The sequence below is a fragment of the Plectropomus leopardus genome, chromosome 13, assembly GCF_026936395.1.
Source record: "Plectropomus leopardus strain MGB_pleo_1.0 chromosome 13, ASM2693639v1, whole genome shotgun sequence".
Lineage (NCBI taxonomy): Eukaryota > Metazoa > Chordata > Actinopteri > Perciformes > Serranidae > Plectropomus > Plectropomus leopardus.
In genome coordinates, this window is record NC_142188.1 from 15,864,293 (window position 1) to 15,876,855 (window position 12,563).

Here is a 12,563-nt window from a genome sequence, read left to right on the forward strand (position 1 = left end):
TCTCCAACACTAGGCAAATCACAACAAAGCAATCTAGACTGATAAACAGCTCTGCAGGTAGGAGGAAAGATATGTATTTTGGATTTTGGGGTGAACTGCCCCTTAAAATCCAAGTTTCCAAAATAGCTGCAAATTTGATTAGGCAGTATATTTAGACTGTCATGGTTCCTTAGCACATAACACCTCACTTTTCTCTGTTCACTACTACTTTAATTGCTTCCTTCATGCTTAACATTTTAGATAAATGCAGAAAAAGACTCTGCGACAGCACAAATACCTCATATATTTAGACCTGGAAACAACTGGGATGTGCTATTGTGAGTAAACTGCTGTTTATAGTGTTAATGAAATGTCAATTGCTAAAATAAAGAGCTTCTAGAATATGAAACCTTTTTAAGAATAGCACCCTGACCCACATGGGTGCAGTGCAGGTTCAGACGAGTGCCATCTGACTAGTAATGGTTTGTCATTTCTAAGGAGTGCACATAAGATCTGTTGACTAATATCAGAAAAGGGTCAACTTTATCTATGCATAAAACATTTGCACATTATAGACCGACAGTTTACATTCATGTTTACATACATGTTTTTTTAAAGTGTTAGATTCATATGTCCATATGCATATTTGGCACTCAGTCAGGGGAAAGTGTTACAAATAGCTTCTTGAAAGTAGCACTGTTATGCTAGCTCTCTGCTTGTCACCACACTTACAATGAATGAGGTGGCTGAGTACATGTCAGTAGCTTTTACATCTATTTAAATATCACATTTTTTTCTCAGTGTAGCTCAGTAATATAGAAATCAATGGACATGGATGACAGAAGATACACACAGTACAATTTATATGTATTACATGTATTATTTATTTGTATTACACAATGTTTTTTTTTAATTTAATCTGATGTTGTACTTTGTGTCTAGGTAAGAAGAAGTTTGCATTGTTTGTAGAATAAATGCATGTATGCATTTGTGTGTGCTTGGTAGTATAAATGCAAGTGTGTGCAAAAGCCCAAGTGTGTGTTATTGGGGTTCTGTGCAGTACGTGATTGTGTAATGTGGAGGTTTATATTTAGAGACAACTGTACAAGATAAGTATGCTTATCTCAGCAGTTGTAGATGTGGAGCTGCAAAGCAACAGAAGGAATATGAGACAGTTATAAGCCACAGTGGTCTTCACTGTTAAAGCTAGCACAAGTCACTGTTATTTAACACTTTGAAACTTGAGCAAAAAGGGTTGATTTCTTTCAAAAACATCGGAACAAGGCAAAAAGCAACTTTTGACAAAAAAAAACAAAACAAAAAGAAGCAAAAAATATTGCAAAAAATTATGTGAAAGACAGCAAGAAATAAAGTAAAAAACAACTATGAACAAGGAAATTACCTGAAAAAAGTTATTTTTTTAAAAATACATATAATAATATGCATATATACTATAACATAATCCTGCATTTTCTGGACATTTTTTCCTATTTTTATGTTTCCTAATAATTTTCTCCCTCCCTCATTTTAAAAATGTATTTCAAGCTTGTTTTCTTGCCATCTTTGACCAGTGTGTTGCTCATTGGCTTTTTTTTTTTCATGGCAAAGAAATCAGACCAATTTCCTAAGGTTTTAAAGGGTTAAATACATGTGAAATGCATCTAAATGCAGCACAAGAAAACTGATGTCATGCCAGGAGTCAAAGGGTTCAAATATATACACATTATGTTGATTAAACCGAGAATATTATCAGCTTCATTATCTACTTTGGAAAATGAGTAATGCTAAAATGCATGAGAAAAGTGAAAACCACATCTGTGGTGAAAACATTCATGTTCATACAGACTAATAACTTTCTTTTCTGGTGTAACAGGTTGCAGACACAACTGCAAAACCCTGCGTTCCTCTGTGGTATGTGTTTACAAGCGTCATAGAGTTTGCTTAAGTGTGAGGTTCAGTGTTTAAAAGCTCCACAAACCACATTTCAGAAGGTTTCGGCTGCACTGAAAAAGACCAAACCACATGATTAATAGATATATGGTTACTGAAACACTATTATGAAAAGTTCAGGAAATATTTCCTTGTCGTGTCTCAGAGAAGGATCAGGCAAGATTGATGCTTTGATCTTTTTTGATGTTTCACAGAAAAGAACCAGTTCTCAGGTTTAAACCACATCCAGGCTCCTGCCTCTACCCCTTGTAGCATTTATCAGACAGACCGCTAAGGCTAGCACACTAACTGAAACCACATTAAAGCAATTAGAAGTCTTATCACAAATGCTACGGTTAATGAACAAACCAAACACAAACTCCAAAAGACTTAAAGCTAACATTGTGGACTGAACCCCATCCGCTCTATCTGGAAATCTATCTCTTTCTGAACTGCGGCTAAAACAAATAAAGATCCCTAGATGAAGACACAAGAGCAGACACAGATATGTGCACGGATGCACACGCACATGCAGAAATGCAATACACACAGGGTTCGGGACTGGTTTTGGTGTTCTTGTGTTGCTCTCTGAGTGATGTCCTGGGGGATGCGGAGAGGCAGAGCGGGGCCTGAGCTCCTCCGCTGCTCCTTTGTTTACACTGATGGTTTCCAGATGCTAGCTAGTGATCGGAGTGCTTCGGAACGCTGGGGAGCAGCCCAGCAGTTTGGGGCTTGTGCCAGCAGGCCGGGATTAAGGCAGCTCTATCTGGGATACTTGAAAAACATGGCTTTGCTTTGTAATAACTCTGCAATTGTTTCCAAAGGCTGAGAGAGTTTTAGGAGAGTGATTATGGTTGGGATCTTAAAAATAAAAGTGTCATAAACATTGTCCTCATTTATAGGGGTGACACATGCAATGCACAATGATGTCTTAGGTCAATAAGTGTAATGATTAGTCACAAAACTTGGATTAATTGCATGCGACTGTGATTAACATAGTTGTTTTACTCAGTAATTTGCATGTTTCTTTTAACAGGCTCCAGCCTGTGGCAGCCTGACGTTATTGTCTGTTTCTTTGGCGCCGCCCCGTTCGGGGTAGATTGTTGTTTTAAACTGAGGTGCATTGTGCTCAAGTGAGAGCAAATTTATCACTTAAACAGCACACCTGTTCCTCCCGTCACTTTCAGCCTCAGCCGCTTTTCTTTACAGGCATTAGAAAGAGACAGCTGCACCAGTGAAGGAGCCGTCCAGAAAGAGAGAGAGGGAGAGAGGTGAGAAAGATGGCAGCGAAAAAAAGAGACGCACAGGAAACAGTGGCTGTATTTAGAGCTTGTAGTGCATGGTGGGATTGATAAATAGTCCCCATAATGCACCTGGCTGAGGTTCTGGCATGGGGTCGGGGCTGTTTAGTCCAGCAGCGGAAACAGCCAATAAAAAAATGCTTGTTCTGTGTGCAGTGAGACACAGCTGAGGTGGCGACAGTGTCATTCTTGTGAGAGACTTGAAGCAGTGGCCATCTGCACGCCCTCACTTGGCCCTGGTCCTCAGATCTTTAGTCGCTGTGATGTCAGATAACGCGGGTAGTGATGGGCAAGGATACGATGATCTAATGCACAAACAGTTCAGACATAAAGAGTGGGTCAAAGAGTGCTTTTTTGTTTTCTGATGTTCTTTTTCCAAGGCTGTGTTTGGACTGCAGGTGAAAGATCTGGGTTTTTTTCAACAATTTGAACAACACAAATCACTTCAAATGTGATCTTTTCCATTCTGATTTGGGCCACTTTGGTTACATTCAGACTGCAGGCTAATCAGATTTGTTTCTTGTGTGTCCAGACATCACCAACCTATCTGCATGTGTTGCTGCAGTTCTGATGGAGGCATCAGTAACTACGGGGCAACGTGGTGGTGCTGCTTTCCAACATGGAAGCATGAGAAATGGAGGTCCATCATTTCATCCTACAAACTGTTTATTTTGGCATCTGTCCATAGATTATTGTTCCTCATGTTGTCCTCTTTGGCACTGTTGCACTTCCTTCACACTGGATTTGACGTTGTCATTATGTGTTGTGTTCAAAGACACTGTGAAATCCGATTTGAGCTGCCAGAGCATCCAGACTAAGGAGAATCTGTATAAATCAGATTGGGAGCGTATTTCAAACCTTCGTCAGATTTGCAAAAAATGCATTACATGTGTTTTTTGCTGTCCAGAATACCTAAAATCAATCTGGATTAAATCGGGATATGCCAAAAAAAAAAAGAACAGTTTAGGTTGGCAGTCTGATGTGGTCATATGTGGTCAACCATGAAAGACAGTTAACACTGGACATGTGTGGTTAAAAGTAACCCTTAACATCCTGAAATTTTGATTGAAATTTATTTCAGTGAGGCCAGTCATGTTACGATCAAGCAGCAATCTGTGGGGCTGAAAAATGAAGCCAATGCAAAAGTGCCAAAAAACTACAGTTCTTCTAATGGCCACTTGAGGCTGGCTCCAAAAGCCAGGCAGTCCCCATAGACCCCCAGGGTAAAATGTCCAACTTTACAGCATCAATAAACTTGTTTACAGTCCAATATAAAAAATGGCTATGGTCTCCACAGCTTATTTTCCCCTTCTTGATAACTGTCCGAGGGTGAATTTTTTTAATATAACTCAGCCGTTAATATTTAATTAAGGCTTAAAGTTACGCATAATTAAGGACAGACTGCTTTAAGTGACAGGCTGTATGCTGACAGTGTCCTTGGCGTCACAGTCAGATCCACCCCCTCCTTCACAGCTCCAGCTTCTTGCAGGCTTTAAAACAGGAGTCCATAAACCAATGGGTGATGTCACGGTAGCTACGTCCATTATTTTTATGTCTATGATTACGATGCTATCACTCCTGGCTCTGAGTCCGCGTCCATGAAATATAAATTAAAAAACAAAACAAATCATCATTTAAAATGTGACTCTCTCTCTGCACATCAACTTTTAAATGAAACCGTAACATTGTATTTACTTCCTTACAACAGTCAGTCATTTCAGACCTGTGACCAGTTCACACAGGAATTTGATACATGATTCAACATTTAAAGAATAATGTGAACAGCTACACAAAAAAATTGGATCTGAGCGATGAATCCAAATTGAGCGCTAAAGCTTGCAGTGTGAATATAGCCAAAGTGCCATATGGAAAGGAATACCACATCACATAATGTAAAGTGTGAAAGTATGTGACTTCTCTGCATAATTTTCATGTTTCACATCTGAATCGCCTTGATGTGGCCAACCCAAACCAAACTGTGTGCTAAGAATCATAAAAGAATTACTTGCCCTGAATGACCCGACAAACGTTTCTGTTCCTTCTGGTGTGGTCTGACAAACATCCTCAGGCTGTATTCCTTTTACAGTGTATTTCTCTTTGCTGAATGGGAGGCTTATGCTGTGACTCATTGACCTGTCTGGCTCTCAGTGATCATGCAGCTCTACAGTGCTGTGATGGGAACATCAAATCACGCATAAGAATTTCACATTATCATAAATAACGTTGAGGCTGTGTACTGGAGGGAAGAGTCTTGGTTTGAGGCAATACTTTGTGTGAAAATCTATGTAAATGATTAAAGAATGCTTTGTTTTCTTTATTTTGAACTTAGTGCTTTTGTTTCTTTTCTTTATGTAGAATCCAACAAACCATCTCTTTTCAAATGTGTATGTTCCTCTGAAGACATTTCAAAAATGCAAAGCCTTTGCATTATTCATATACAGCTGAGCTGCGTTTGCCAACAAAGACCCTGCATTCCAAATCCAGACCAGAAACGTGGTTGTGTACAATTACTACCAAACCTTTTCCAAAGCCTCAGTGTTGTTTCACCTACCAAATCCCTTGTTTTCTCACAGAGGCGGACAAACCGCTGAATGGCATATACCATTTGCATAAAAACCCAAGCTTTACTGTCAGCGCTGTTTCCTCAGATTTGTTGTCCAGGGACCGACTGTGGGCAACATGTGGAGCCCAAATCAACCATAGGCAGATGTCTCCCCTAATATTTCGAGTAATTATGAAATCCCATATCCACAACCTTGAGAGCAGTGGTCTTTTCAAATGATTCCTCTAAGGTTTGGCTTGGAAGTTGGATGTCTAATATTTAACCAAGGCTAAGCTATCCTGTTGCTGGAGATGGAGGATTAAAGGTTCAGGTTTTGGGGCGAGTGTCTGGGAGTATGCAGTCTGCTGTCTGTCCACTGGTCATTACTCTTATCCTGGAATGTAGGATCAACACAAATGCAAGATCACCTTTAGGCCTCAGACAGCGGTCTAGACCGCATTTTTTTCCCCCAGTGGTCAGTAATAGACTTTTTATGATTTGCATTGGAGCAGAATTTCAAAACGGTATTGTGGCAAAAAGAACTGCAATTTTAGAGTCGGATGCCTGGGCTGCATACCTTGTTATCAATTTCACGGTATTACCTGAATTACCCTGAAATTTAAAGACGTCGCAGTGGGTGTCGTCTAGACCGGGATCGCAGGGCTCTATTTCAGTGCCTACTTCAAATTCCTAATATCACTCTGTTTGTTCAACATATGTGTCTTTAAAGTCGACCCCCCAGAGAATCGTCTCCACATTCCTCTGCATGATAATGAGCCCAATCCACTGTAGCTCTGTCCAGAGCTACAGCGGGTAGTTAACGCTATTTTATCCTCCACCTCTCTCTCTCTTTTGCTGTCCCTGAAATGTATGGCCTAATTGAAAGCAGAGGAGTGATTTTACGACGGCTCTCAGTGTTTCTCGAGTTCAGCCCCTATGGAAGCCATCTGCTTTGGATTTAGATTTCCTCCTCCTTTTCTTTCTCTTTCTCTCAGTTTCTCCTTCCCGTTCCCCACCCTCCTGAGAGGGGCTGATTGGAGGGTCTCTCCACAGTTGGCTCGAGCGACTGTGGGGCTTGTGGTATTTGTCCGCTTTTCTCCTTGTGTGTGTATTGGAGTCTGATTCTAGAGCAGCAGGTTTTTAGACCCCCTTCGTTGCAGAAACCTGGAGCAGCAGGACGCTGTTTCACATCAGACGTTATTTCTCTCTCAATCTTAATGAGCTTTCTCCTGTTTCTGTTCGTCCTGTTCTCTCATATTTGTCTCCTTTTTGTTTTATTGTCTGCTTATTCCATTTAATGCAGTTTGTGAGCTCATTAATCCTACAATATAAGCCAAACAAACGATCTGTGTCCTTGCAGCCGGGCTAAACTCTGAGTGGGAGTAGTGCAGGAAACCGAGACTTTCCAGTTGTGTCTCAAGAGTGTATGAAAGTGAGGAATTTGTTGAGTGTGTGTCTGTATTTGTGCATTTATGTCTGGGTGTTAGAGGGGACAAGGGAGATGGAGGCGTTGTGTGTGGCCATGTTTTGCGTAGAGATTGCATCAGTAAAATGTGTGTGTCTTGTGTGTACTGTATATGCTTCATTTAACAGTTCACTGACCCGTGGTGCATGCACATGTGTGTTTGATATGATGAGTCCCTGCTGTGATCTGGACCAAAGGAGGATGCGGTCAACTAGCTGTGGTTAAGGAACTATACTGTCTTCACTATGGATACTGTCCTCTACACATAGACACCCACACTGACCCTTATCTCAACACACGGGGGCTCTAGCCACGGGGACATAAACAAACATTGACTCAATGCAAGCCGGCACTGTCAAAGTGATATGACAAACACTGCTCCCCATCTCCTGGCACAAACGCCATCGACCGATTTGTTGTTTCAAAGCTTTGCTTCCTCTTCGTGGACAACTAAAACACTCTAAATGGCTCTGATACATCCATTTAGCTCTTACCCCAGCACCATCTTGAATGGCTTTATTTGTAGAGGGCAAAGGAAAACAAAACACATCCTATCATTCAGGCTTTTCTCCACAGTGTTTTGTGGTGTGATGACGCAGTTCCATTAATTTAGTCATTGTACTGTGTGTGCATCATGAATAGTTTGTACATGTTGCCTTAAAGGCAGCAACACATGGTTGTTTTCCTGGAAATCAAGTTTAACTAAAATATTTGATCAGTCCTAGTGTTTACAGCTGCAATTTTGGATATGTAATACACTGCTTCAGTATAAATGGAAAGACGCGCCCTGAAGAAACCCAAAGCTTCCTTCATCAGCTGCTGCCCTGAGTCTAGGATTTCACAGCCTGCCTCAGCTGGCAGTGGTGGCACAACAGTCCAGATGTTATTGTGACATTGGTTCCCACGTGTTTGGGCGTCCATTGGAATGTGCAATACCAACTGCGACTGTAGAGTTTATGACTTCAGAACAGAAACCTGCCCTTGATCGAAGACCTCCATGAGAGGTGGTGTGTTGCAATGGCTTGAGAACAGCTGACCTCAATTTCAGAATAATACTCAGATTATAAATCCAAATGTTCAAAAAAGGTGTGGTTGTACAAACCAGATTTGCATGGACAGTAAATGAGGCAAAAGAAACTGGTTCATTCAGCGCTTATCATGTGTGTTTCTGGTGCATTCTTACCAACTTAGTCGATAAATTAATCAGTTTACTGACTGCATTCATTTTATGTTCCTTAAAAGTACTTACAGTCAGTGGGGCTCCATTTAAGGATTCTAAGTTTTTATCCAACCATCAGTTGTAAACCCAAAGACATTCAGTTTATTAGGGTTGGATCAAACACTCAGAAAAAAAAATATCTGGAATAGATTATGTACTTGTTATAAGTACAGTATCATCTGCAGAAAATTTGCCAATATCTGAACTCTTGACAAAGAGCTCAACTTCTGTTTAACCCACATCAATTTCAGGCATAAAACAAAACCAGAGAACAACATCCAGTTAGGCCCTGCCTGTGTGCAAACTTGGTCTTCTTGGATAACAAAGCAATAGCCAAACAGACATCAGAGAACTAGCAGCAACGAAAGCCCCTTGCTGTGTTGCCCTCATGTCGCTGTGTCACAGCCAAAAAGTTGCAGAGGAGCACACCAAACCAACAGCCACCAATCACATATGTTCTGCGCCTGCGTGAGAGGAGGTTCCCCTGCATACCAGTAAACGGCGGTCGCGTATATTAGTCATTCACACAACTGGAAAATGGAAGACCCCCATGATGGTAGTTAGCCAGTTAGCATATTACAAACATAACCTAATATTAAAAGAACAAAGCATAGGCCTGTTTACTGTGTGCCAGTGAACGACAACACAACCCATCAGGAAATGTTTCTGTTAAGAGCTCAATAGTTAAAGAAAAACAATCTAACTTCATATAATAAGTTTGTTTTGACCTCACTCTCTCTTAACTTAAGCTGTTTGTTTACACTCCACCCTTTCGTTTCTCCTCTCATGCGCTGAGCTGAATGGCCAATCAGAGTGATTCAAACAGGCTCCATGGCTGCCGATGCCAATTCAGCGTGCTGAATCGGCTGAAAAAAAGCTGACGTGGATCCACGCGGGCCAACAGTGCAGGACACACCGCAGTGACGAGGGCTGCAGACACTCAACCTAATGTGGTTGGACGGCCAACTGTCTGCTTGGTGCATCAGAGCCTTTACTTTGCCCCTGATTGGCTTATCCTATCAATTTTACCCTAACCTGAACCAATCCCACTCTCTTTGCCTTAATCCCACCAGTCCAATCAACAAAAACAAGTACTAGCCACTTACAGGGAGACAGATAATTTAGTTGGTCGAAATGATACAGATACAGATAATGGTGTACTCGCTCATCCCTACAGTTTACTATTGTAGATGGCAACTCAATTTAGGGAGATGAAACCAGCAAATGTGTGACATTTTTCCTGAAAAATTGCTTCTTATTCAATTATCAGTTTAGTTTCTTATTAATTTTGTGATAATCAAATGAATCAACTAATGTCTCAGCTCTACAATTATACATACACCTTTCTTTTATTTGAAAACTCTGTTTACCTCTTTGAGACACAGCTGGCCAACCTACTGGTAAACATCTACTTTTTCATCTTGACAGGATGAATAATCCATTTGCTGTGTGCACATTGGCAACATCTTTAAATTGATTGCAAACAGGGTCGTATCTAATCTGAAAGCACTCAGCTGCAGACAGAGCATGACGTGCAGCCAAAGGCCAAGGCCTGACCCTAGAAACAGCAGGGTGAGCGAGAGGAATGGTCATGAGGAGGATGAGTGCTGTTTCTACCCTGCTGAGTCCTGGCTGCAGTATCAGGGAGAGATTTTGTAAATTTGAGCAAACAGCTGTAACAGGAAATTTGACTATGTTCACATTTCCAAATGAAAAATGAGGTTTAAGGTTCAACCTCCTGGGTAGCGCACCTGGTGCTCTGATTGTGACTTATTTTTAAACGTCAAATTAGTCAGATTTATTTTATTATAATGGCTATAAATCTTACTGCAGGGGACCTAGAAAGTGCTTTATTTTGGCATTCGGGTTTTTTAAGAGTGGCTGAATGTTTGGAGCTGGATCATATTGCAACTAGATCACTCGGTAGGAGAGCATCCAAACAAAACGTTGCCATGGCATTGTCTTTGAGATTGCCCGTTGATTACATCGAGACGATCCTGTCAGTGTGTGTGCTGCAGGCCAGCAGAAGTCAGATTTTCCAGCCAGCGTGCTGTCACAGTGGGAGATGCGGAGCTGACAGTGGGGTTGAGGTCATGCTGTTGAGGGGCCAGATTGAAGCACAGCCGCTCATACTTAGCGTTGGCTTGCTGGTGCTGATGCAAACTGCTGACGTCCATAAGGACAGTGCCAGATGCTGCTGATTAAAGTTCCTATTACTCACACATGGGCTGGGACAAAAATAAGGGAATACCAGGGGTTCAGACTGTACCCCTGCTCTCACTTTCTCTGACCCAAACACCCAACATCCCTCCAAAATGTACAGCTAACGTTAAAGTGATTATGAAAACAATCTGCAGGCTTGCAGGAGAACCAGGAGTGGAGTGGACAGGTCTGATTTCACTCTGAGACTTTCCTAACCTTTTGGAAAACTGCCAACAGTTACATGCTGTGCATTAAGATTACTTCTTTCTGTCGTATCAGGTTTTCATCTGTGCTTGAGAGAATGTTTGGGAGAAAATTTGAGATAAAAAAACACAATTTCTCACTGCTCTGTTTCCAATGTTTAGCTTACAAATAGAAGGATTTTGTTTAGAAAAATAACCACTCCCAGTCTCATAATGACTGTTGCTAGGCAGATGCAAGTCCTGGGATGATCTCTCTTTTTTTTGATGAAGGAGCTCCAAATTGATAATGACAAGCCCATACAAACTTACTAATCAGTGTACATTTTGGTTTCTTTTGGCAGCATGGAAGTCAGTTTGTGATTTATCCTTTTGATGACATCAGTTTGTTTGTGGCATGCTTTTAGGGGAATAACGACTCTTTTCCCCAAATGCTGTTATAGTGGCCTACATAAAGTTGCCAACATGAAGTCATCGCAGCGGCTCCTCCCAACAATATTACCCTCAGGCTAGTGCTTTTTTCATGGCTGACTGACTGTTCGTAATCATCTCCCTCATGAGAATCAGAGGAGTAATTTAACACAGCTGTAATGGAAGTAAATGTCAATTACACAACCTCACAATGTGCCAAAACTGTGTGTAGGAGTGTGCAGTGTGATGAAGTTGGCTATATTAGCACGACAAGGACGGACACACCCTGCTGTCAAAGCTCAACATCCATTATTGTCCAAGAGCTTCTCTTAAAAATGTCTTTCTGAAAAAAAAATCTTTCTGCACTCATAAAGTTTTATTTATCTGGTCAAGAAAGTCAAAAATAATGATTTCCACATACGTGCACACGTTTTATTTTGCATGTTTTTTGATTTTCTTACCAGGCTAGACCCAAGGGTGAAGGACTGACACCCTATCAGGGGAAGAAGAGATGCTTCGGAGAGTACAAGTGCCCCAAGTGTAAGAGGAAGTGGATGAGTGGAAACTCCTGGGCCAACATGGGACAAGAATGTATCAAATGCCACATCAACGTCTATCCACACAAACAGGTACTTCATCCGACAGTATGACATCCGCTTTCTGAGAATGTGCAGTAATGTCGTAAAGTAAAAAAAGCATTACTCATACACATTGTTTAAGTGGTATATTGAATCAACTCAACCAAAGTTAACACAGTCCAGACTCTGGTTTGCGTGGCTGCATTTTGTCTTGAGGATATTCCAGATGGCCTCATTAAAATAAAATCAAAATCATACCACTAACAATTGCTTTTGCCTCTTTGGTAATAAAGCAGCACTGAATAAACTAACTGCATTTCCCGACTGGTAAAAGTCTGGGTTTGTATACAGATTGTCATTGAATCTTAAAACAAGTATTTCCTTATTAATGCCTCATAGACACAAAGTAACTGACACAAAAAGGTAATTGAGGCTTACAGCTGCAGAAATTACTCTCACATTTAATAACACGAAAAAGTGAAATCATGCTAGTTGAAATGCTGTGAAGTGTTTTTCCAAACAGCAAACACTCAGAGGGAATTAACGTGCTGGTGAGCTGTCTGTTGGGCTTAACCTCGAAGAGTTTTCCTCGCAGGCTATTGACTAAAGAGATGAATCGCCTGAGAAAGAATCCACTCTGTTTTCTCCAGCTAGAGATATATTTATCTGCAACACTTCATCTTTTAATATTTATGCTTTACCACATTCTTCCAATTCCACTTCCTGAAATAAAGTTA

The 12,563-nt window shown here is 41.0% G+C and overlaps 1 protein-coding gene across 1 annotated transcript in view; it reads left to right on the forward strand.

Moving 5' to 3' along the window:
• Positions 1-12,563, forward strand: part of zcchc24 (zinc finger, CCHC domain containing 24) — a 45,763-nt gene that overhangs the window by 24,863 nt on the left and 8,337 nt on the right. The window contains exon 3 of the mRNA XM_042501723.2: positions 11,713-11,877. Coding sequence (XP_042357657.1) covers positions 11,713-11,877 — 165 coding nt within the window. The remainder of the gene's footprint in view (positions 1-11,712; positions 11,878-12,563) is intronic.